At 40.2% G+C, this 26,505-nt stretch overlaps 1 protein-coding gene across 1 annotated transcript in view; it reads left to right on the top strand.

Annotated features, from left to right (window-relative positions):
- FGF9 (fibroblast growth factor 9) overlaps positions 1-23,857 on the top strand; it is a 31,840-nt gene extending 7,983 nt beyond the window's left edge. The window contains exons 2-3 of the mRNA XM_032315019.1: positions 1,913-2,016; positions 23,042-23,857. Of these exons, the coding sequence (XP_032170910.1) occupies positions 1,913-2,016; positions 23,042-23,287 (350 nt within the window). The 3' untranslated portion in view covers positions 23,288-23,857. The remainder of the gene's footprint in view (positions 1-1,912; positions 2,017-23,041) is intronic.
- The last annotated feature ends 2,648 nt before the right edge of the window (positions 23,858-26,505 follow it).

The raw sequence follows: 26,505 nt of genomic DNA, 5'->3' as shown, positions 1-26,505 counted from the left end.
CAGGATCACTATGACCTATATTGTGGTGTGTTTTCAGGTAGCTAAGAAGAGGTTCATATGCATATGGCTCCTAATGGTAATAAAATGCCACAATGTAAGTTATTTTTTAATCATAAGAATTGGAAATAGTACAGTGAAATGAAATAATTGCACCAGTAAGGGAGGGCATCTCATGTGAAATGAATCTTATTGAGATATCTTCTTATCTATCTTCCCATTTGCTTTGTGAGGTAGGGAAGTCTAGTAATAAACTAGCTGCTTTTATTTTTATTTTTTTAATTTTTGCTTTTTAAAAAGATTTTATTTATTTAGTTAGAGAGGGAGGGTGTGCATGTACAAGAGAGCATGAACAGAAGAGAGGGGCAGAGGGAGAGGGAGAAGCAGCCTCCCCACTGAGCTGGGAGCCTAACCTGGGGCTGGATCCCAGGACCCTGGGATCATGACCCAAGCCAAAGGCAGATGCTGAACCAACTGAGCCGCCCAGGTGCCCCAAACTAGCTGCTTTTAGATGCATCTTCCAACACAGAGTCACAGATTATCAGATCCAAAATGCAGTTTGTAATTTCTCTATATTTTTTTTCCATGCGCTATTTCCCATTTTATGAAAATAGTTTCACATGTGAATATATGTGATATTCTATAAAATGTAAACATAAGATATTTGTTACATTTTGTGCTTACCAAAGAATTAAGAATATCCCTTTATAAGAAATCTCTCTTCTTTTTTTACGTCACCTTGAAACCCTTTGCTTCATCAGATTTATGTAGTGCATGTCTTCTTTCGATTGCCACAGAGTATTTTGTGAAAGTTGCAAAATTAATTGTTTAAAAATCCATGTAAGTGCTTTTTTATTAGTCACATGAGACTGCCTATAGCATACTGTTATCCTTAGTTTCTTTTTCTTTCTAAACTCTTAAATATAAGTGAATTTTTCAATATTTGAAAGTATTTTTAAAACAAGAAGTTAGTATTTGGTACATGTTAACTCAAGGTCTACATAAAGTGTAGCACTTTACAACAAACTTGAGCAAATGGCTAAGCACAAGTAATGCTAGCATCGTCCCAAATATACAGTGGGGTAATCATCTTAAAATGACACTATGGTTAGGGAAATTTAAACTGCTGTTATATGGCCATAAAATTCTGGATTTATACCCAGCTTAGGTGCTATTATTCTTAGTGGGGTAAGCAAGGGGAAAGAAGAGGGGGAAAAAGAAGATCATTGCGTTAGTTTGATTTATGCCTATTTTAAATCAAGAGCACTTTTGGTATCAATATCCCCCCCCCAAATATTATGTTATCTTAATTGCTTAACTAGCTCTTTGAGGCTTAGATAAGTACAGCAAAAATCAATACTTTGTTCAAGCAGAAATATTTGGGATGTGTGTAGGCTATTTTCATTTTCCAGACGGAGCTTAATAAAGTTATATGATAACTTTATCTTGGTTTATTTTTCCATATAAACCAATCAGGTCTTTGGTTAACACCTGGCAATCTTGTTTTAAGGGACAGAAGACCATTCTCTCATTAGAATATTTTCCAATATATGCCCATACACAAATACTTGTTTTTTTTCTTAAGTTGTACTCTTATTAGGTTAATTAGAAATGCATTTTGGTTTATCTGTCATATTGCTTCTTAGGGTATCTGTAAATCCTAGCTTTTTCATTTTTAAAATGTTTTGTTATATGTTGTGTTGGTAAATACTTTTGTATCATTATTATAGAGTTTAGCTGCAAAATCAGTTCTTTTAGGAAGTAGTTTTAAGAGGAGACACTTCTTTAATGAGTGTGAGATTATCTAAGTTGGGAACTGGGCTCAGTGTCCTCTCGAAAAGTCCTAGGGATGCTGAGACTAAGGAATTGCTCTGCGCTCTGACCTGTCTTTTGCCCTCTGCCATTTGTCTCACAGGCATTCTGGAATTTATCAGTATAGCAGTGGGCCTGGTCAGCATTCGAGGCGTGGACAGTGGACTCTACCTCGGGATGAATGAGAAGGGGGAGCTATATGGATCAGTAAGTACCGGGAGAGTCTTTGCCAATCTTTAGCCTCACATTTGATTTGAACTGCATTTTCTCTAGATTATAAATATCTAGAAATGAAACTGAGTCTGTTTGGAGAGAGTATAAGTTTTTGCTTTTTGAGAAAAACCATTTTGTTTTTATTTATAGATATCAGCCCTGGATCTTCACTAGATCAGAGTTTCTGAGAAAATGCTTTATTTATGTGCCAAACAATTTTCATTATCAAGTAAATAAAAAACTCACAAGTGTGAAAAATTCCATCTTCTTGTATTGAATGGAAGTTATTTTTGAAATGAATTGAAATTATCTTCTAAGCTTTGTAAAGCAGTGTAATTAAAACTAGAAATAGACCACGGTGCAGTGAGTATAAACCCTTTCTCTGAGCTACATAAGACTTTCATTATGTAGAGAGAAGAGGGAGATGGAAATTATTGTCAGATATTCTTGTATGTGAATAAGAATATAAAAATATTATAATTATTTGCAAGTATTGTGTCTTTCTTTCTCTCTTTCTTTTTCTGTTGCGTGTCTCACTTCCCATCTCTATTGGTTTGTAAGCAACTTGAAGGAGGCAGTGAAGAAGTGTTTATTATAGCCTAGCAGGTGCCAGGTGCTTTTCCATGTGCTCAGGGACAGCAGTGAATGAGACAGAGTTCCTTTTTTTGCTTTGAGAGAAGGGAACTGACTTTACATCTTTGTTATCTCTACTTGTGCTGAGTTTCTAAAACACAGTGCATGTTCGACAGTAGGAACTTGATACATTTTTGCTAAATGTATGCCTGTGAATCATAGATTATTAGTTACTATAGACTAACTTGAGTTTTCAACAAAAGACTCCTAGTGAAATCAAACTTTAGTTTTTCCTTGCTAATAATTGGTAGCCAAATGAGAATTTATTTTTATTTATTATTTATTTATTTATTTATTTTATTTTATTTTATTTTTTTAAAGATTTTATTTATTTATTTGACAGAGAGAGATCACAAGTAGACAGAGAGGCAGGCAGAGAGAGAGACAGGGAAGCAGGCTCCCTGCTGAGCAGAGAGCCCGATGTGGGACTCGATCCCAGGACCCTGAGATCATGACCTGAGCTGAAGGCAGCGGCTTAACCCACTGAGCCACCCAGGCGCCCCAGCCAAATGAGAATTTAATCCATGTTCTCTCTACATAGGAGAACTTTGATAGAATCTATAAAAAATTGAAAATTAAAAGAAAACGTAGACTTGGAGACAGAAATAAAGGGCATTTTCATATATAGTTAGGAGAAACATTTTCTAGATCTACTCCTTTGCTATCCACATGTTAGTAAATATATATATGTGTGTACACACACACACATGCAAGAGTTGGAACAGTATAAAATTTTTACTCAAACACTCCAGATGACAAAAAATGGCCTATGTAATTTGAATATAAAACACACCATTTTTAAAGGTGTGAGAATGGTTTTTCTGCCTTGGTAAAATTTGAATCTAGATTGGTTGATTTGTTAGTCTTTTTAGAAAAAGTCCTTCATTGAGATAATAGATTATTTTAAAATATATTTTCAAGTGTAAGATTTGGTTTAGCATTTTAAACACAGTTTGTGGTTTATAAAAGTTATTTACTGCCTAAATTATCTTTGTCAGCACTTTCAAGTGCAAAGATAGAAGCTATATTATTATTATTATTATTAAAGAGGGAGGAGGAAGAGGTAGAGGTAGAGGGAGAGATCTTAAGCAGGCTCTACACCTAGCACGGAGCCCAACCTCACGATCCTGAGATCATGACCTGAGCTGAAATCATGAGTCAGATGCTTAACTGACTGAGCGCCCTAGGTGCCCTGGCTTTCACACTTTTAAAACATTAAATGATGTTCTCCTTTTGTCACCCCCTCAATTTTTTTCAGTTTTAGGTATATGGAGATTTAATTTATGGATTAAATTAAGTTGGTCACAGTTGAACTTGATAAACTGCTTCTTGTGTGTAGGGTACAATCCAACCTTTAGTGGGTGGAAAGTTCCATGGTTTCTCATCATGGTCTTTAGACTCTTTTGATCACATGCCACCACCAAAACAATTTTCTCATCATGGTCTCCAGACTTTTTTGATCACATGCCACCACCAAAACAATTTTTTTTGAGTATGAATCGCAACACTGTATATTAAATTACTTAAAGATTCTACATATAAAATATAGTTCATAGAAATTATTTTACTTTATAGAACTCATATTAAGGTAAACATTTTAAAAGGTGACAAATGAGCAAACACAGAGGCCATTTTTATTCCCCACCCCATGGGCCACCTTGTATGTCCCTGCAGAGTACCCTCCCCCCAGAGAGAGAGGACCAGTCTTTCAGATGAAATCGCCAACATGACAGCCTCCCGCAGTTTATTGGTTGACAAGGAGAGCAGTGGAACTTTTGTTCAGCACAGTGGCATCTATGTTTGTTGTCTAGCCGAGCCTCATCTCCCTGTCTGGACTCTTCCCATGGCTTCTTGCTCATCTCTTCTCTCCTCTGGCTGCCCTCCTGCCTTTGTGTGCCCACGTCTGCAGCATAGGCTGAGAATAGAGTGCAGGCTCTAGAAGGTAACCTGAATTGTAGACCCAATGAATATCAGTGAGGGTACTGCCTGAAGTGGTGGCCAGGTGGCAAAGAGTTGGGAGAACATCTTGGCATGTTTTCTGGGAATCCCAACTGCCTCATGTAGGGCTTTTTGAGCACACACAGAGTGTGTGGCTGGAAGGACGTGTCCCTCCTCCACTGCTACATGGCCGCAAACCCACATGGCTCGCTGATGACCCGATCATGGAACCCTAGCTAGGCAAAGGGACGAGTCTAAGAAAAGTCCTCCATTTCTTCCTGTGCTTGAGAAATGCACAGTTTCTCATGTAAAGAGTATATTCAGGCTTGGAAACTGCTCGGAGGAAAGAGGGCTTTTGCAAATTGTGATTTCCTTTGTGGAAGAGTTATCTCTGCATATGGCTTCTCTGTATCCAGCTTCTCCCTTCTCCTGTCCATTCTCCACACTCACGGGAGAATTACCTTTCCAAACTCACATATGAGTGTCACTTCTCAGTGCAGATCCCTTCAAGTGCTCGCCTCTGAGGGCGAATGCCTGAGTACTTTAGCCTAGCATTCAGTACTTCTCACCAGCCACTTTGCCTGCTTCTGCACGTGGTAGGTGCTCAATAAACACTTGTTGGATTAAAATGAGCTAAGCATTGTGACTTTTTCTGATGCTTCATGAAACACATGGATGTGGACCTCACTGGGTCTGCTTGTGTCTTCAGGGGTACTGAGAACTCCGCTGGAAGGGAGAATCTGCCTCTTCCATTCCCATGCTGAGTTGGACTGTGATTATGCCATTCATGGTGTGTCCCACCCAAGGGGGCTAGGGCTGGGTCTGGGGCTGGAAAGAGATAGTGTAGGGGCAAATGCATGACTACAGGTCAGGAGACTTGAGCTCTTGCTCTGTCTCTGCCACTAGTAAGGTGCTGGGCCCTGATTCTCCTCATCTCTGAGATGAGTAGCTTGACTTCAAGGTCTGGAGTGTCTTTTCCTACTCTGGATCTCAGGAATTCATGCTTTGGATTTTTTAGGCTTTCCTCCTGAGTCTTCTCTGCCTCATGCATGATATTCTCTATGTACACAAAATGTTTACGGAGGAAGATCTGTTTGATTCTTGCGTACAGAGCTGGGAAGAAAGCTTTCTGGGCAGCCAGATGGTTTTCCTTTTGCATGTACCTAAGGCAGGAAAGGGGAATGAAGGTGAGATCTGTGCTCCCTTATGGCTAAAAATCACATTTTCCATCTGGTTTGTGGTTATCGTATTTGGTGTGGCAGTGGACATGAGGAGTGACCCAAACATTATATTTTCAAAGTGATGAGACTGGGAGGAGGAAAGAAAAGAAACAGGCGATGATTCTGTTATTAATTACAGTTGACCCTCGGACAACATGTATTTGAATTGTGTGGGCCCACTTCCAGGCAGGGTTTTTTTTTTCCCCCAATAAATACAGTACAGTATTGTAAGTGTATTTTCTCTACCTTGTGATTTTCTTAACATTGTTTTTTCTCTAGCTAGCTTTATTGTTAAGACTATAGTATGTAACCCATATAGCATACAAAATATGTGTTAATCATTTATGTTGTTGGGAAGGTTTCTTGGTAACAGTAGGCTATTAATAGCTCAGTTTGGGGGCAGTCAAAAGTTCTATACAGATTTTTGAGTGTGCAAGGGTTCAGTGCCCCTAACCCCTGCGTTGTTCAAGGGTCAACTGTACACTAAAAATTGTAGCTTAAAGAATTTTTATCTATATGAAGTTACGTAAAGCTCAGTAAACTAAAGTGGAGAAGTTTCTAAATGTTGGGGAAACCTTGAGAAAAACTTATCTTATTATGAAAGAAGGTAAATAGGAGATCTGGGGAAATAGCAGATTTCCCCTCAAAAGGTAAAGCAAAATAGAGCAAATATTAATTTAAAATGTATTTTGGGATAAATTTTCTCTTTTCATGTACATAATTTTTTGTTTACAAGTTTATGTTAGGAATGTATCTAAAAGGCCAGAGGTGAATGGGGTCATATTTCTTCAGAAAAATGCATGGAATTCTGGTACCCTGTTAGAATGCGGCAATAGGAAAAACATTATTGCTAACGCGTATCATGATACGGTTGAAGGACAACCTGAAAAATTCTGGCTCTGGGTGGGGTTCAGTTCTCACATTAATGTGTTAATTTACCCATGCATCAATTCCTTCATTTGCTCATTCATTCACAAACATTTATACCCACTATGTACCTAGCGCTGTGCTGAGTGCTTAACAGTGCAACAAAGATCTCAAAATTTGGTAGGAGAAATATTTTTATAAATAATTCAGTGCAATGTGAAGTGTGCAACACTACAGAAACACACAAATATCTTGGGGTCCAAAACTGTGTTTAAATAACTGCTCGAGGAAATTGGGTGGTAATATTTAAGCTGGATCTTGAGGGATGAATAGGAGTCTCAGAAAAGGTAGGGCAGACAAGTTCAAGCTCATGAGCTTACAAATGTAAAGAGTAGAGTATCCTGCCTGAGTCATAGAGAGGGTATTAGACTGCACGCACACATACACACATACTTGGCCAGAATATTAGAGTATTAGTTTACCTTTGTCACTTTTGTTCTTATCAAGGAGATTGGAAGTAAGGCTTGGATAGTTACTTTTAGCGTCTTCATCTAACTTAGCTGAATGTTACCAAGATATTGTGTTTATTTTTTTAAAAAAGATTTTATTTATTTGTCAGAGAGAGAGAGCATACAAGCAGGGGGAGCAGCAGGCAGATGGAGAAGCAGGCTCCCCACTGAGCAGGGAGCATGATGCGGGACTCAACCCCAGGACCCTGGGATCTTGACCTGAGCTGAAGGCAGACACTTAACCAACTGAGCCACCCAGGTGCTCCTGGTATCAAGATACATTAAAGAATCAAGAGTAATTAACTATAATAAATATCTCTTTAAAAAAGAGTGCCATGAAAACAATTAATCTCCTTCAAGAAGCTTGCCATTTAGTGAAAGCTATTTTACCTTTTCATTAAAAGAAGGTAGCACAATCATTAAAATCATAATGATACAGGAAAGCAGAGCATAGAATCTATAAAAGTGATACAAAAAGATGATATGCAGATTTCAGGTTTGTATCCCTTTTATAGCACTTACTTTTTTTCTGTCTAGAATTTTAATTCCCGTTGGTCTTTTCCACTAGATTAAATTTCTAGGCATCAGATTCTCTGTCTTTATAATCTTTCTGTTTTTTAAAGGCCCAGCAGTACATGTTCTGTGCAGTTGGCATATGGTCAGTGTTTGCTGAGCCAGCTCTCCGGCCTGTCACGACCCGCTTGGATGCAGAACCTTGCTGTATCTGGGCACTGTGTGTTGATAGCACTACCTAGGATGTGGTTGCCTACTGTGGTTTTACAGTGTCCTCTTCTTCCTTATTTAAAGACCCAGGCCTTGTAGATGGCAGAGTGTGACTCATGTCTGGTTCTCGCAGCCCTCAGACTAGTGCTTTGGAACCTGACCATCATTCTGGTGGAGATGCTTATAAAACATGTGTTTCCTAGTAGATTTGGTTATTATGTTTCCAGAGGCACAACTGGGCCCTGGTTTATATGAATCCATGTAATAACAAGGTGTGATGGATTTTTGACCGTGTTTCCTATGCACATCAACTTTAAAAAAAAAATGCAGTGGTCTCAGCGGTTGTCTCTACTGGGTTAGAGGTATGCGAGTCAAAGAATTTCCCTTGCAAGGTGTCTCTATGGTGTGGGGTAGAGATGGGGAGATACCTGTCACAGAGTAAAGGAATGTATCAGTCTCTTTAAGAGAAACAATAAAGTATCTCAGATCCTTAGAAACTCAGACTGATTTAAATGATTGTGACTATGTCATTTGAATAGGAACTGACACGAACTTCTTATACTTCTTTAGCAACTTCAATTCAAAACATATTACTGTTAAAATTTGCACTAAACTCTAAAACCAATAGAATCCAGATTGGCGCAATTGATTTAGTATGACAGAAGATGTTATCCGTCTGAGGCTAAGACACTGCTTCACTGTCAGTGTGGCCCTGAAGCTTTTTTGAGCGGAGCCCACCTATTCCTTGGAGCACCACGGGAGGATAGTTATCCCCCTACCCCCACCCCCAACCCCCAGCCCAGCCTTCCTATTCTAATTCTTGGGAGACTAGATGATGGGCTAGGTATGTCTTTTTCTTTTCCTATTAATCCTGATGGTGAAAGTAGCACAGGACAGTACTACTTAGTACAGTTGCATTCTTGGGCACGAGTGTCTGGTTACAGGTGGTCATCTGGAGTGTCCAGAACAGCCTTAAAACAGTCCCTTTACTTTCTAAGGAGGTGGAATGACCAAGTGAAAACATTTATATAGAAAACTTGCAGTTCTCAAAATTAAAGCCCTATGTCTTCCAGGGTCTGCGGATGCCAGTTTTGAAAATATCCCATCCCAGTAGGTGTGAAGTCCCCCAAGGAGGCTCAGGGGTATGCTGGAGAGGCAGCTTGAGGCTGGCAGGGGAGTGGAGGCCTTCTTGTTTCCATTGGGCATTCTGCATCGGCACTTGTGAGAGCTTTTGAGCAAGCACGATAAACTAGTGTGTTTGTGGAATGGAATACTGTACCACATGGCAAGACACCGCTAGACTTAGCAATTTGTCACTGGGGTTTGTCAGTTTCAGATTACTTTGGTGGTAGATGTTTAGGCATGTCCTGTAGATAGTCTCCAAAGCATGTAATTCATATAAAGGAAATGAAAAGGGACGTTTGTTTAGTAATCCACTTGATAGCAGCATGTTCTGGAAATAGGTGGTTTTAAACTGATGTTTTGGGAAATAGAGCATCGTCTTCTACTGCATATGTACATTGCCAATTTTCAAAGGATCAAGTAATAATTCTTCAGTGATAAAGAGGGCAGCACCTCAGAGGAACGTCTTCTATCTTATTTGATTTAGTTCATATACTGTCCTTGTTTTAGAGATGGGAGAGTGACGGTTTAGTGGCTTAGTGGCATTTTCAAGGTCACCTAGTGTGATTTGAATGTAGTTGAATTTGTGATTTGAGCATAGGTGAATGAATAAACTTTGTCTGATGTATATGCATAAGAGTTGCCATCCATTTTTGTGAATATAAAGTAATTTTACCAGAATTAACCATGTGTCAGAGAAGGATTTAGTATTTCCTTTACAGATAAGATTTTTGGAACTACCCCCCCCCTTTCTAATAGCCTGGTTTTTATTTTGTGGTTGTCTTGTTTCCTTAGCATCTCTACCAATGGCCATAAGTTTATGGAAAAATCATCTTTTAACAAATATGTCTATTTGTTTATTTAATTTTAGGTAAGTGTAAGTTTAATTTTAGTTGTTTTGTGGATTAGCTTTACTGATTTATTGAGACATGTTTAAGACATCCCACCTCAGTAATGATCAAAGTCACAGAACACAGGTCTGGAGACTTTAAAGGCCTTGCAAAGGATTTGGCTTTAATCATTAATAGCTCAGGAGATGGCTCTTCTTTCATCTGGAGGAGGAGGTTCTGGGTACCAGGCAGCATGCTCAGTCATGGTCTTTGTTCAGGCTCAGGAGTCTCAGAGTAGAATCTTCCTCATGACAAGTGTGGACTTCACACAAGATCCCTTCTGTCTTCCTGACCTTGGTTTTACTCTTATTCCCTGCTCTACACTGCTGTCTCAGGGTCTGCTGGAGGACTCTGGCGAAGAAAGCTTCAGAGTGTGACTGTTTCTTGGGGCAGAGCCTCCACTGGCTCTGGTTCTTCTGTGTCCTTGCTGGAATTCCATTTCCTAAAGCGTACCTCTGAGGAGACAGGGATGTGGTTACCTTTGTTTCCTATGGAACTGTCAGTACTTAAAACAGTGCTGTGCATGCAGTTGGCACTTACTACATGTTGAAAGTATGAATATATTGTCAGTAGGATCCCAGATCACCTGTTTCTTTCTCTCTCCATCTTTCTTTCTCTCTCTCCCTCTTCCTTCCTTCCTTCCTTCCTTCCTTCCTTCCTTCCTTCCTTCCTTCCTTCTTTTCCTGAGGATCCTGGCTCCTAAGCACCTAATTTCTGAAGATTAGAGGGCAGACTAGAATGGTTCCTGATAATTTTGTGTGTAAGTTTCCCTTTTCGATAGAAAGTGTTAGGGAGTCACACAGGATGGTAATTGTGCTTGTGCCTTTTTTTTTTTTTTTAAAGATTTTATTTATTTATTTGTCAAAGTATGAGAGAGAAGAAGCAGGGGGAGCAGCAGAGAGAGATGGAGAACCAGGCTCTCCACTGAGCAAAGAGCCGGTTACGGGACTTGATCCCAGAACCCTGAGATCATGACCTGAGCTGAAGGCAGACACTTAGCCAAAGGAGCCACCCAGGAATACCCCCCAACCAATTTTTTTAAAATAAATTTATTTATTAGGGGGGGGCACATGAGGTGGTGGGTGGTAGTGGCAGAAGGAGAGGGAGAGAGAGAGAGATAATCTCAAGCAGACTCCTCACTGAGCATGGAGCCTTAGGTGGGGCTCGATCTCATAATGCTGAGATCAAGACCTGAGCTGAAATCAGGAGTCAGAGGGCTTAACCAACTGAGCCACCCAGGGGCCCCTATGCTTGTGTCTTTTGATTGAAAAAAAAAAATACATTATGACAAAACGTAGATGAATTCATTAACATTGAAAAACACATTTGTTACAGAGCAGTTCATATATACATTTGAAAAGAACAGCATATCTGTGCAATGGATATCTCACTTAAGTAGTTGACTGGCAATCCTGACTAATGGTTTTTTTGTCCTGAGCCTCCCTGCACACATGAAATGTTACATGTTTAATTTGTAAACTGGGCGGCGTGAGGACCACCAAGAGAAAATAAACACTGGGGACACAGGCACAAGCTGACCGCCTCCAGGCACCCCCTGCTTCTTCCACGCCTCACTTAGCTAATACTTTCCCTCCCCGCCTCCTCCATCTCACCTCTCTAGCATCGCCTCTCGCGTCAGAATGGATTGTTGGTCACACAGAACCTGAGCGCCTCCTCACTGGAGCCTGTTGGACAGACAGGTTCTGAATTGTAGAGCCTCCTGCTTCTCTTTTAAGTGTATCAGTCTCCTCTGATTCCTTGAATTAGTGATGCCAGATAGGCTGATCAGAGTTGGGTCAGTCTCACTCATTCATATGTTCACTCCCACATTTGCTCACTCACTCAGACACATAATCACACCCTCACTTGCTCACACCCTCACACCTTCACTCACATCCTCACTCACTTACACACTCAGACCCTCACACCTTCACCAGCTCATGCCTTCACTCATTCACACACTCGCTCAGTTTGCTCACATCATCACTCATGCTCCCACTCACTTGCTTGCACCCACACTCACACACTCACTCATATCCTCACTTATAGACTCACTCCCTCACACCTTCTCTGGCTCATGCCTTCGCTGGCCCATGCCTTCACTCACACACTCACTTGCTCATACCTTTACTTGCTTATATCCTCACTTGCTCACATACTCAGTCACTTGCTCACACCTGTACTCACTCATCCTCACCCACTTGCCTATACAGTCACTTACACACTCCCTCACACTTTCACTCTGCCACACCTTCACTATCTCACATCTTCAATCACACACACACACACCCTCACTCAGACTCACTTGTTCACACACTCACTTGCTCGCAACTTCCTTTGCTCAAATCTTCACTCGCTTACACCCTTGCTCACATACTCACTCACATCTCCACTCACTTGCTCACACCTGTGCTCACTCACATCCTTACTGACTTGCCTACACACTTACTGACACACTCACTGACACCCTCACTCTGCCACATCGTCACTGGCTTACACCTTCACTCACACACTCACACATATCCTCACTCAGGCTCACTTGTTCACACACTCACTTGCTGACACCTTCCTTCACTCAAACCTCACATATACCCTCACTCACATACTTGCTCACATCCTCATTCACATACTCACATACTCACACCCTTACTTGTTCATACCCTCACTTGTTCGCCACTGACTCACTCTTCCATTTACTCACACATACCCTCACTCACTCACTCACACCCTCACTTACTCCCTTAGTCTTCCGTGCTGGCTTTTGTGGAGCCAACAAACATCACTGGCACCACCCACTGCTAATACATGCTGGTCCTGGAAATTCACTTGCTCCTCATTATTTGCAGATTGTATATTTGCAAATTCGTGTCCTTACAAATCTGCTTGTGACTCTAAGTCATTAATAGTGGCACTTGCGCGGTCATCTACAGACATTCAAGGGAAAGCAGAAGGGAATGGCCTGATCGGCACGTTTCCAGCAGAGGTCTTGCCAGGTGATGCTCTCTGCTCTCTTTCTTCAGCTCACACTATAAACAAATGTCCTTTGGGGGATCTATTTAGTGCCACGTTTTCCCTTTTTGTGCTTTTTTTTTTGGTGGTTTTACTGTTTCAAATGCCCCCCCAGGCATAGCGCTGAAGTGCTATCTGGTGTTTCCAAATGCAAGATGGCTGCGATGTGTCTTATGGAGCACACTAGATTAGTGAGAGAGTCTTGTGTGAGCGTGAGCTACAGTGCTGTTGGCTGTGAGTTCACTGTTAATGAATCTACAACATTAACTTAAATAGAAACCCACAAAAAACCAGCTTATTTCTTGATGGTTTGATGAAAGTGTTATGACTGACTTGCGTGGAACCTGACCCGGTGTTTCTCTTATGAGCAGTGCATCCATATTCTCGACTTCAGTGTTCATGGTGACTTTAGAGAACAGAACTCTTGCAAATAATGAGATCAACTCTACATACAAATGCAAATGACGCCTCCTCTTCCCAGCTTAGAACTGGTCCAAGAACTTGCAATTTTGTTGGGGGTGGCAAATATACAAACCAAGAATTATAATTTAGTATGATAGAATTATGTACAAAAAGGGTTCAGAGAAGTTAGAGGAGAGAGCTTAATTCCAGGGCAGGAGAGAACTCCAGGATTTTTCACAGAGGAGATGGAGAAAAATAGGCAGGTGTCTTGAGAGGAAGGCTTGCGTGAAGGCAGCTTTGCACCTGGGCTCAGAAACATGGTGGCTGCTGGATATATCCTGATTTGTTATCTTTAATTCTGGTCCCCCTGCCATGGTCCTGTCTCTGCTTCTGTTTCTCCCACCTGCTGCCAGAGGCTACACTGCTGACATTGGAAGGTCTTTTCCGGTCACTGTCTTCAGCCATGGCATGGGAGGTGCCCTTGAGCCCCACAAAGAAAGCTGGCCCCCCTGGAGGCAGGAGGAGCCGCTACCCTAAAGGCAGCTACAGTGGTGGCCCGGCCACCTCCTCCCTCTTGGCCCCCCCCCCCCCCCCCCGGCTGGGGACTGACGTGTACTTATGCAGAGACATCATTTCTCAGTCTGTTGACCGGTACACCTCAGCAGCATCCAAACAGGTGGCCGAGAAAAGTGTCTGCTTTCCTGACACCCCTGCTGCCGAGGCCTCCCCCTCAGGATTAAAAGGTTATGGCGTTCAGTGGGAGAGACATATACAGAGCTGTCTTTGTCCTCTTCATAAATGCTTAAAATCCTGACATGAGTTGATCCCCTCTTTTCTTACTCCTTTTTTGGTGTGTACTGGAATTCATGGAAATCTCCATCATTTGCTTTTTCCCTTGTAATGAAGCTCTCAAAGCTCAATGCAGTATTCCAAGAACAGACTTGCCAAGGTCATACCAAAGGCATCCCTTTCCCTGGGGTGCATGATGTGATTGCTTTGCATTGAATGATTTTTACCCGTTTAGCTGCCATGTGGCATTGTATGTTCTCAACGTAATTCTGTCCACACTTGGCCCTAGGTTTCATCCGTCCATCCTTTTTCCCACACGAATTGCTGTGTTTGATATAGCTTTTCTCTTGGCTGTGTCAATGTGGCCTGTATTCTTTTTCATTATCTTTTAAGTTGATTTTCAGTTTGCAGTGTTTTGGTGAAATATTGAAGCCTCTACTTGCACTTGGAAAGGTTTGAAGCTGGAGGCAAAGCACAGAGTAGTGGAAACCCAAGGATCATTTGCATCCCAGCTCTGTGGCTCACTGGCTGTGCGACCTTGGGCAGGCTACTCAGACTTGCTGAGCTGTAATTGTGAAACAGGACTAATGACAGCCACATCACAGCATTGCTGTGCGAGCCGAAGCCCATAAAACAGCCAGCGCACTGCTTGGCTCCCAGTGGCTCGTTAGCACAAGCTTGTCCCCTTAGCATTCCTTATGGATGAGTGTGAGGAACGCTGCCCCTGTGCAGCCTCTCAGACTCCTGACTGGATGTGAGATGCACAGAAAACGTGTTTCTCGCAAGTTTGAATTCTGGAACGAAGATGTATGACGAAGTCTTTGAAAATAGATATAAATCTCCTTCATTCCTGCATCCCTGGAATCATTCGTTGAAGTGTTAACCATAAAGCCTTGCTTATCAAGATTAATTGATTAATCAAGATTAATCAAGATTAATTTTAGATACTTTATTTTTATATGTAGCTCACTGTTATTTTATCCATATAGTTAAAGAAGTTTCTTTCTTTGGGATTTCATTTACTTTTGTATTATTGTAATTCTTCTTTTTTTTTTTCCCTATGTTCACATATTAGTGGATTCACCACGCTATCACGGCACCTGAAATGTCTACCACTGGAACTGTTTTTTCAGGATTAAAGCACAGTTTTAAAAAAGGATCTATGTCAGCGTATGAATTTTGTTTTGGAGCAATGGAATTATTAGTTGATGGTATTAGCCCTGATTACTGTTGGAAGTTGGTTGTTCCACTCTAGCCGAGAGAAGGGCCCTGAGAGAGTTAGACACAGTCACCTTTGTGTTGCAAAGAGGAAAAGACAGCAACACTGGTTACTTTTTAAGAGAGCAGGGCCATTTATATGTCACAAAGTCAGTGGTGGGAAGAAAAGTTTACTTCTAGAGAAATCTGGGCTGGCATGAGTATGGTTGGAGCTAGGAGCTGGGGACCCAAGAAGTAAGGGGGATGCCAGAGGCACGCTTTATCTCCCTTATGATTTTATTTTACGTAGGGTTTCTCTGTGGGTATTGGGTGGGGATGGGGCAGTAGGGCCCCCCAGCATTGGCTGGAGGAGGGTGTTGAGAAGTTCAAGAGTTCGGTATTATTTATCTTTGAGGTTGCATTTTGTCTACCCAATGCACGTGTCCGCTTTCCCATTGGGTTTGAGTTTGTTTTCTTGCAAGACTTGGTTTTTCCTCCCAAGTAAATTCTCCAAGGGAGAACTTATGATGTAGGGTTTGTGGGTCAGGCAAGCATTCATTAAATGAGCCATGTTTCTGGTGGCCAACATGTCAAAGAGGACAGTGGCAAGCTCCAAAGTGTAAGGACAAAGTAGGCAAGACCCCTTCCAGACAGGATCATTCTAATGGTCTCCCAGGGAGAAGAGAGAAGGGCCCCTCGTGCCAAAGGGATGTCTTCTTCCTTGTCCTCATTTCTTCCTTGAAATAGCAATCTCATTCCCTTGGCTGCTTCTGGAAGCATTAATTCAGTCTGCATTTCTGATCAGCTGTCCCCACCCTCTCTGCAGTGGGCAACTGGTGCAGCACACTTTATTTAGTTTCTTTCCCTATTTTCCTCCACAACAGTTTCTTTTTCCATTTCCTGTTCAATATGTCCTTCCAGAGTTCTTGTGGATAGCTCTGCTTTTCCCATTTTGAGGTTCCAGCACTGAATCACTAGAAACTTAGACCCAAAGAGACCTTAGAAATGTCTTAGTCCAGTTCCCTCATTTTACAGAAAGGAAATTGAGGCCCAGGATTATTAATCAACCCCCACCTCCCGCCCCATTCCCAGAGTGTGTGTCTGTGTTTGTGGAAGTTGGGCATTCCTTTACATAAGGAAATTCTACAAATCTTTTAGTTCTTCAAAAATAATCTTTGGGGGGCACCTGGGTGGCTCAGTGGGTTAAGCCGCTGCCTTCGGCTCAGGTCATGATCCCGGGGTCCTGGGATCGAGTCCCGCATCGGGCTCTCTGCTCAGCGGGGAGCCTGCTTCCTCCTCTCTCTCTCTCTGCCTGCCTCTCTGCCTACTTGTGATCTCTGTCTGTCAAATAAATAAATAAAATCTTTAAAAAAAAAAAAAGAATTAATTTAAAAATAATCTTTGGGCTTCTACTGTCATTGTATTGGTTCATTTTTTGATTTAATTTTATTTCTACAAACCAAGTTCTTAATTTAACCCATTTTGTCTATCATAGAAAACCTCTGGCACATTTTTCTCTTCCCACTCCCTAAGGTCTCTCTGATGGTTATCTTGGAAACAAAGTAGTTGGATTCAATTGCCTTTGTCTTTTTGGATCCCTTATTTCCTTAATTTCTCTGCCCAGCTGTTCAACTTTAGGGGTTTCTGCTATTGTGTGTCAGTCAGATTCTTCCAGGGCCTTCCCTCTGCTCTGGGCTCTTCCCTCTGGAGCTAAGAGCGCTAGGAGTTATGCACCGGGAGTTTTCTTCAGCGTTTGCAGGTCTTTGATGTATTTTTTAAGTGGTCACTGAATGGCCTGCTACTGTTACCAGATCATCCTGTAGGGTAAGAAATGTTACATGTGATTTCTTTTTACAATGGTATTCTGAGATCCTAAAAGAAGTTTCATGAATTTTTCCTGTCAGGGTCTCAGTGGAAGCATTAAATGTGCCACATCTAATTGTCCACATAGGGACACAAGCAACGATGTTTCTTAAAGTGAATACTGGACTTCTCGAATTTGAATCCTCGTGCACCTGGAGCATGGTTTTCTTTCCCCTGCGGGACTACATCTCTGGAAATGAATTACAAATTGATGAGCTAATATGAGTTGCTAAACAAATATCCATGTCTAGAGGCAGATTCTAAGGAAGGCACCTGAATTGACTAGCCTGTCTGTGGCAGGTTCTGCCCTCGGCAGCTTTGCTGGTACCGCAGGATAGGGAACGCACAGCATAGAAAGTGTCCATGTGCCCCTGTATTCAGATGGGCCCCAACCTTTGAACCCCCAACTGCCCAAGTAAGCTGCTTCTGGAGAGAAGGTCATTTGTGTTTGTTTTGTTTAGTGTTTGGTGAGGGAAGGAGTGGAGAGAAATGTCAGAATTTTTAATATTCTCTACATTTTGATGAGACCGAAAGAAAAATTGCCTGCCTCCTTGCTTCATTTTGTTTACATTGGCCAGACACAACGGATTCAGTTGTTCCCACAATTCCAGAGTCATAGATATGAAAGCAGGCCCATCTGGAATAGTGGGAATTTCAAAGAGGTTTTGAAAGAGGGGGCTTACGGTGAGCCGTGTCAAGGGCACAAGGGGGTTGGTTCTGAACTGGAGTCTAATAAAATAAGAAATAGTGCCCTCTTGTCTATTCTCCTCTGTGTTTGTTGCTTTCTGTCTATTTGGGGACCTCTCCCAGGAGAAAAGAGTTAAAAGACCTGGCTTCTTATTAATGGTCCTTTAGTCATTATATTTAATCACCCCGATCCTTGCAACAACTCCCATTAAGTCTTTACTGCTAGATTATTAATGAGGAAGAGTACATCTGTACGAGTAATTGTGTTGAGGGAGGTTTAAATACCATGACTGTAATAAATGGGAGATATGAGAACGAGGGATTACATCAAATCATTAACTTACAGAACGTTTGGAAACTCTGCTATCAAGTTGGTTTCTGTAGAGTTGCTGACCTCAAATTTATGGGTTGGGCTAGTTTGCGCAACTAGTTTAAGTGACCCATTGAGTTGAATAAATGCAACCATTTTGGGTAGTGGCTAAAGCTACACCATATATATTTATAAATAGGTTTATAAATATGTAAACATAAATATATTTTTATATGCATATAAATATGGAAATCATGTTTTAAAATGATAGCATGACATAAGCCTATATGTTTTCCATGAGAACTGTTGAGCCTTACATTTTGAAAAATTCTGATTTCAGTTTTTAAGTGGGTATAGATATGAATTGGGCATAATAAGACCTATGTGGATTACATATTTTCCAATTGTCTTATATTTTAAAGTGGTATCTATATGAGTTTATGTCTTATAACATTCCTAAGCATTCTCAAGAGTGTGCTGTAATTTTCACATTATTATCTCATTCTTTGGTTTAAATAGGATTCATAAAAGTTTTGAAGTTTTAATTTCAGTTTTTCCCACTGCTTAGAATTTGATGATATAAAATGAAAAGAGGTTTCCATAGTTGCTAACATTCACCAGATTTTGTTCCAAAGCATGGACTTTAGTAGACTTTTGAATTAAATCCACATTCTCCACCCAAGCCTAGTGATATAATCCAACAGTTCAAAGATAGGTATGCCATAAACAGCTATAGTTAAATAATCTAAAAAAAAATTAAAACATGGAAATACAATAAAACAAGAATTGATCACTTTATAGTGGAATACTCTATAAACTGTCTGCATTGGAAACATGTGGTGAGTTTTAAAACATCTGAGTTCTATAATTCTAAAGTGTAGAGTTGATTGGAAGGCAGAAGTTTTTTTTTCCTCCTCTGCATATATAGAAGAATACAGGCTAATATGTTTTTGCTGTCCCAACTTGCACTCGTTTGCTTATTTTTAATTTAGAAAAATCACTGCAAGGTACAAATATAAAGTATAGTCACCTTGACTAAGTATTTTGTCACTGAGTTCTAAAGTGCAATCATAAAGAGAGCAATTCTGTAAATCTTGCTATTTTATCTGTCTGTCCAAAACCAGAAGTCACACGTGAATGTAATCCCCAATAAGAAGAAGAAATTTTTTAAAAGCATATACATGGCATAAAAAAGGAACAGGCTCTTTAATTCTTAATGATCATTTTAATTTTTGAGGTACGTCAGTTTATCTGAGTGACATTATACTAATTGTGTTATAATTACAGGAGCTGAAATGTACCAGCGCTTTTTCAATGTAATGTCTGCACAATCTCATTTAACTTGTTAACTGAAGTCAGACAACCCTTCTGTGTAGGAGGCAATTGAACTCTTAACCATCACAAAAAGTGCTGGCTATAGATAATACTGTTTTAAATGGAATAATTCACTTCATTTTTCTGGGTTGCCTAGAAAGTTCTATTATGTGTATGTAAAAAAATGCTGTAAGAGCCTGCTAGGGGAAATAGAGCAGTGTTTTCTGAGCAGTGAGAAGGCTAGTTCAGTTTCTTCACTTATATCTTTTTAAAAAAAAAGTATTTTTAAAAAAATAAGTTAAAAAAAAAACCAACCTCTCAGAACATATACAATGAGAATCTTTTCATAAATTCTGAAACCAAATGTGTTCCCTTGCTAGATTGTGCTGTCCCTACCACTGTAGAATTTTGTTAATAATTTCTACCTAGTCATCCTGCAAAGCGAATATTGTTTTCTAAAAATTACCTTTTGTTAAGGTAAAGAAGTAAGGAAGCATATATGAGTCTTAGAGTAACAATTACTTCATGTAATTCACTAGTGTAGTCTGCAAGCCCTAGTCTTTCCCTTGCTCGGCCCTCTGTAGTGCCTGGCCCTTTGGAAATAGCACCAGGAGCCAGTCTGGAGGAATCACAGTGCTTAGAGAAAAGCAAAAAATCCCAGAAGGAACTGGTCTCCAGACTGAAGGGCCTCCAGTAGGGCTCCTAGAAACTTCTTGCTCAAGTGGCTTTATTCCTAATAAAGAGATCCTTTGGTACAGACCAGGGGCAAGACATTTCACATCTGGGTCCTGCTGTCTCATGTATTTAACAGGAGAAGTTGTATTAGCTCTTTCCAAAGTTCCTCCCTGTTGTGAGAGGTTATGATGTTAACACAATGTCAACAACCAACATAATGTCTCACTGCTTGTTTATGGAGGGCTTCATCTGTGCCAAGCATGTTCATTGACTGCATATTTGTAATAGCCCTCTCTCAAGATACTAACCTGCTTTAAAGTTGAAGTTACTGAGGCTTGTACAAGTTAAGTACGTAGTCGTAAATGTCCCACAGCTAGTGAAGGGCGAAGCTGGAATCTGCGTGGGCCTTGGATGCCACAGCTGGGCTCTTCACTTGTGTGCAAACTACCTATCTTCTGCTGAGGTGACATGTCTGTGTTTCTAATCCAACAAAGTCCATTTTACTATAGTTATGATAGTTCTATAAAGCAAACAGGACTAGTACGTAACTCATGGTTCCAAAAGGAGACAGAAGTGTTCTATTTTTTAAATGAAATGTCTGTCAGGTGATACGATTTCCTGCTGAGAAAAAGAAAGCTTCAATTGAGTTAGTTTTTTCATGTTTTTTGAGGAACTAAATGTTCAGCATGCAGTTCCGTATGCTGGTCCATTTTATTAGGTAAAACAAAAACAAAAACAAAAACAAAAACATAATTTGTTTGGAAAATTTACTTAATCACAGCAAACCCAAACCAGACATTTTTAGCCAGGAATAATCTTGTCTGTGAGGAGAATATTTATTACACAGATGGAAGTAACGACTAAAATAGCTGGTAATGTCTTTAACACACTATTTTTATTTCGTCAGTCTTAATGGAGATGAAAGAGAAATCACATGCAGCCTCGTCCTCCAGCGCAGGGGAGGGTAGAGGTTGTGTTTTCTCAGAAGAACGAGCCTTTAGGTTTCCATGTGGAGTGAGGTGAGGGGCTGTCTGGCCACTGCTCACCCCCTCCTTCTGAGGGTGGAGCTTCTCCTGGCACCCCAATGGGTAATCCAGCTGAGGGGGGAGCTCCGCATGACTTCTCACTCCCCACAATTCATTTTGTCCCTACAAACCCAACATCGGCATTCCAAAATTTCCCCATCGTTTCTGTCCTTGACAGACGCGTTGTTTTTCCTTTTGGCTTTGCCCTGTTTGATTTAAGAAAAACTTGTCTAGTGAGGTAATATTGTGTCACAAACCCTTTCGGGGCTTGGAAGAGGAGGTGCCGGCAAGCGCTGTGTGCTTTGGAGTGGGTGTTAAGCCTTTAGTTCATGAAAGAAGTAGGGGAGCCGGCCTCACATTAGACTGTTGATTTTGTCAAATTCTCCCTTCCTCCCTTTGCTCTCCTGATTTACTCCATTGCGAGGACATGATGGATTCTCCCCAGCTGCCCTCTATGAACTCAGTGTACTAAACTGTGTCTCAGGTGTGTGCAGTGAAAAAGGACATCTGTATTTTGGTGATGTCTAGTTTGCTGTCTTCTGGGTCTGAATGTCAGAAAGGGAAAAACGTCAAATGCCCTTATCTGTTCTGCTGTTTTAAGTCTGTGCATGGACATGTGTTGTTTTCTGGTTTGTTTTCTTATTTATGTAAGGTGCCAGAGGGGCAAGAGCAAGGGGAATATTTTTAAAGGTCATTATATGTTCATTTTTTAAAAGTACCATCAAGGAAGGTATTGATTTGAAAAGTTGCGGTCCAGTGGTAAAAAGCGCAGAGGCCATTCAATTCCGTTGCCTTGTTTCTCCTTCAGAGGATAGCATTTGTGACTTGGGTGTGCTCTTGGTTTTGGGATGTAAGGTGTCTGTTGATTCTGGTCACGACTACTGCCCACGAGACACATGACTGCAGGAGCCCTGGGTCGTGGGGTTAAATGGGACCTGGAGTTTTATAAAGCTCAGGTGGAGGGAGAGGCGTAATACACTTGTAAAAATGTGGAACCTTCTAACTTTGAATGTAGGAATAAGTACAGCTTTTCTGTTGGTAGCTGTGTGCCCGAGAATGTGGCTTTTTAAGTTGGGGGGCTCTTTCTGTCTAAATTAAAGGAAGTAGGAGGGCAACAACAATTGTTTTTACTTCTTTGTATTCAGGAAGACTCAGTCACATAGAAAGCATTCTATCTTGAAATGTGGACCGTGGATTAACTGCATCAGAATTCCCCCAAGGGCCTGTTAAAAATGCCTATTTCCAGACTTTCTGGATCAGAATTTTAAAGGGTTGGAGATTGCAAATTTGCATTTTAAAGAAGCATCCCAGGTGATTTCTTCCTTAACCCTGAAGTTTGAAAAGCACTCTTACAGAGTGGTAAGTAAACTCTCCTGCTTCAGAGGGCAGAAGATATCCAACCTCAGTGCTAATGTTGAGCATGTTGGTCTACACTGCAAGTACTTTATAAAGCATATACTAAAGATGAGGCAGTTATCTGAACTTTTGGCTTCGGCTAAGACTCTCCCTCGCAGGATGCTCGCCATCCTAATTGCTGCTGTAAAAATGAGAACAACTCATAGCATTGGTCATCCTTTGTTTGGCTCGTTCAAATAATGGGCATATGAAAAAAAAAATCTAACTAGAAAATGGAATCTTTTGCACTTCAGTCAGCATGAAAAGCAATTAGCATGTAGTTAAGTTTATACAGTCAAGCACTTTTGCAAATACACCACAATGGTTAAAATGGGTTAAAATCAGTGTTTTCTTACCAGAGTTATATTATGTCATGATTAAATATTGCTTTAAATACAGAAAGCAGGTATTTTGCCAAAATACTTACCTTTTTGTTTGTCTGTTTTAACAGGAAAAACTAACCCAAGAGTGTGTATTCAGAGAACAGTTTGAAGAAAACTGGTATAACACGTACTCTTCGAATCTATATAAACACGTGGACACTGGAAGGCGATACTATGTTGCATTAAATAAAGACGGGACCCCAAGAGAAGGAACGAGGACTAAACGGCACCAGAAATTCACACATTTTTTACCTAGACCAGTGGACCCCGACAAAGTACCTGAACTATATAAGGATATTCTAAGCCAAAGTTGACAAAGACAATTTCTTCACTTGAGCCCTTAAAAAAGTAACCACTATAAAGGTTTCACGCGGTGGGTTCTTAATTGATTAGCTGTGTCATCACACCAGCTCCACTGTTGCCAAACTTTGCCGCATGCATAATGTACGATGGAGGCTTGGATGGGAACATGCTGATTTTGTTCTGCACTTAAACAGGCTTGTCCTCCTGGAGGACCGCCGCTGCCCACTTGCTTGATTTATTGTGAGAGGACGAGAGGGAGACTGAGCGGGGGTGTGAGTGTGTGCGTGGATGAGTAGCAGGGGAGTTGGAAGAGAGAAGCAGAAGCAGAGAGGACCGCGGCCTGATGCATGCTGGGATTTAGACGCGCTTTTACATTTTTGATCAGTTGTACTTCATCTTGTATCAGCACAGCTGCCATACTTCGACTCATCAGGATTTTGGCTGGTGGCCTGCGCAAGGGTACGCTGCATTTTCAAAGGCATGGAGGGTGCAGTCTTACTTAAAGGACTTTTTCAGTTCATGCTCACGGGTGGCATCCCGGTGAATTTAAAGCAAAGACCTCTTAGTTTAAAAAAAAAAAATTAAAAAAAAAAAAGGAAAAAAAAAGAAAAAAAAAGTTAAATTTATTTATAGAAATTCCAAAGGCAACATTTTATTTATTTTATATATTTATTTATTATATAGAGTTTATTTTTAATGAAATATGTACAGGCCAGATAGGCATTTTGGAAGCTTTAGGCTCTGTAAGCATTAAATGGCAAAGTCCGCTACGAACCTGTGGTAAATTCATGCAAGTAAATATAACGGTGCATGGATATGAGAAATTCTAATGACCTAATGTACTAAAGGCGACAATCTCTTTTGTGCCCGTATTATTGTAAACTTATGCACATCATTCATGACACTGAGTATTCACTCTTCAGACTGCTTGTTTCATAGCTTATCCCAGAGGATTAAAGAAAAACTGGGTCTCAAACTTTTATTCTGTGTCTGTAATATTTCCTCTCTCATAAGTGACTTATTCCATCATTGTAACTTCACGGTTGGAAAATACAAGGGTTGGCATATATCCTACGTGTTTAAACCTATTGCAGAATATACCAAAGCTGAACAATTAACTATGCTTTTATTTTAGTTGGCCTCCAGGACAACAGGACTAACATCAAACATTATACTGATTTAGAATCCTCAAAAAGGGGGAAAAAAAAAAAAGAGCTTCTGTAGCACAGATTTAAAAAAAAATTTTTTTTTTTTAAGGGACAATAGGTTAAACAGGATCATTCTTGGAGACTTTTTATTTGTACACTTGCCTATCAAATATGACATTATACAAGCATCATAGGGGTCATTGTAACATCTTTTATAGAAAATTGCTTTTGGTGTGAACCATCATAATACATGGGAATAAATAGCACCCTTCACGTAAAACTTGCAAAACAAGACTAATACATCTTCATCAGTAATGACAATGAGGGGGGAAAATATTATACCTGTTGACTGTGTTTTGTTTTTAAAAATGGTCCTCACAGCGCTCAATTTTTTTAGAGGGGAGGTTACTATATAGAATATCTTTTACAAGGCTTTTATAACATTTTATGCTGAAAAGCATAAGAATACATATTTCTTTAGTAGCAATAATTTTGGAACTTGCCCTTGGGCAAGGCAGACTATTTCTTACTATATACTAAGGAGAAAAGAGCCAAATTCTTAAAGCAATATTTAAGAAAAAGGAATTTATAACAAATTCTCATACCACATATAACACTTTCTAGCCAGTTATGTTGGGAAATTGAAAGTGACAGTTAAAAAATGTGTTAGGATTTATGTAACTAATTTTAAAATTTAATATTCCAACTTTGTTTTGCTCTGATGCACATTCTTTATGAAAAATAAAAATATGTCACTGTTGAGTTAAAGCTGTTTTGAAGTAGAAGCGCATGACTTATTGCCATGAGCACATGTGGCCCTTCTATAGTCAGAGTTCCAATATGTAGCAAAGCCCTCCTGCTGATGTGCGTTAAGGAAAAACTAAGTCTAACGTTTGGAATTAAGAAATATTTGGGGGGAGGGGACAGAAGCAATGTAAAATAGTTGATTTATGATAAACTCAGAATGTCCTCTTCATTTATTTTCTTGTTTTTTTCTCTTTCAAAACAGAAATTACATTTAATTCCAAGATGTAGTATTTTTTATTTATTACTTAACCCTTTGCTGCTGCTGAAATGTGCACATAATCAGGCTTTAGTTTTTCCAAAAAGCATTTGCTATTTTTGGCTGAAAACATTAAACATATGACCACAGGGAAAAAGCAAGTTTCTAGGATGTCATAGGTACAATACTTAGCACTGAAGAAATTGGTTTTAGGAGGTAGCCAAAAGTAATCTTAAAGTAGCATGAGATGCTAGATAATCGGCCTAGAGGAAAGCAACTGGTTTGCGAAAAAGATTAAAATCTCCATGCATTCCTAGAAAATGCTACTTTAATGTCTACTTTTGGACTTATTTTGTTTGGGTACCCTTTTCTTTTTCTTTTCTTTTTTATTTTTTTTTTTTTAAAGAAAAACAAAATGTTATATGCTTTTGGCAATGGATACAATAAACTGTAATGGTCTGTAAATAAATAAATATTGACTTATGCAATTTATGTAAATAAGTGTTCTGGGAGAGTAGTTGGCTCAGGGTTTTGGCTGGGGATTGTCCTGTTGGGCATTAGAGCGGGTGGGTTTGCATCCAGTTCTTGTCGTCAGAGACCCAAAGCCCATTGGATGGCAGCTCCGAGCCACTGTGGAATGGGTGGTTCCAGTTTTCACAAACAGATGCTCAGATAGCCAAACCACTATCTTATTGGTGCCAGCACTTGCACCTTGGTCAGAGACTTAGTGGGCATGGACTGAACCACCCTCCCATCTGTCATGTGAATGTCCCCAGGCAGTGTGAAGGACATACTAGGTCAGTGTTGGGGAACCTGTCCTGCCAGGTCCTGTGTTGTAGATAAATGAATGGCTTTAGTTTATGGTGTTTTCCTTCTATTTCATCTCATTAACACTACAACATTGTGTTATTTACTTGATAATCTGTAATTGTATGTAAATACATACAGGATTATGTAATTTGTGTAAATACATAATTACAGACTTTTGAAAACTGGTATTTTTTACTTGATGTCCATTTTGGAGCTGCTTCACATTATGTGCCTACATGAACCAATGGAATTTTAAAAACATGCTCTC

This window comes from Mustela erminea, chromosome 15, assembly GCF_009829155.1.
Source record: "Mustela erminea isolate mMusErm1 chromosome 15, mMusErm1.Pri, whole genome shotgun sequence".
In the NCBI taxonomy this organism is placed as follows: domain Eukaryota; kingdom Metazoa; phylum Chordata; class Mammalia; order Carnivora; family Mustelidae; genus Mustela; species Mustela erminea.
This window is presented reverse-complemented; position numbering and strand designations above follow the sequence as displayed.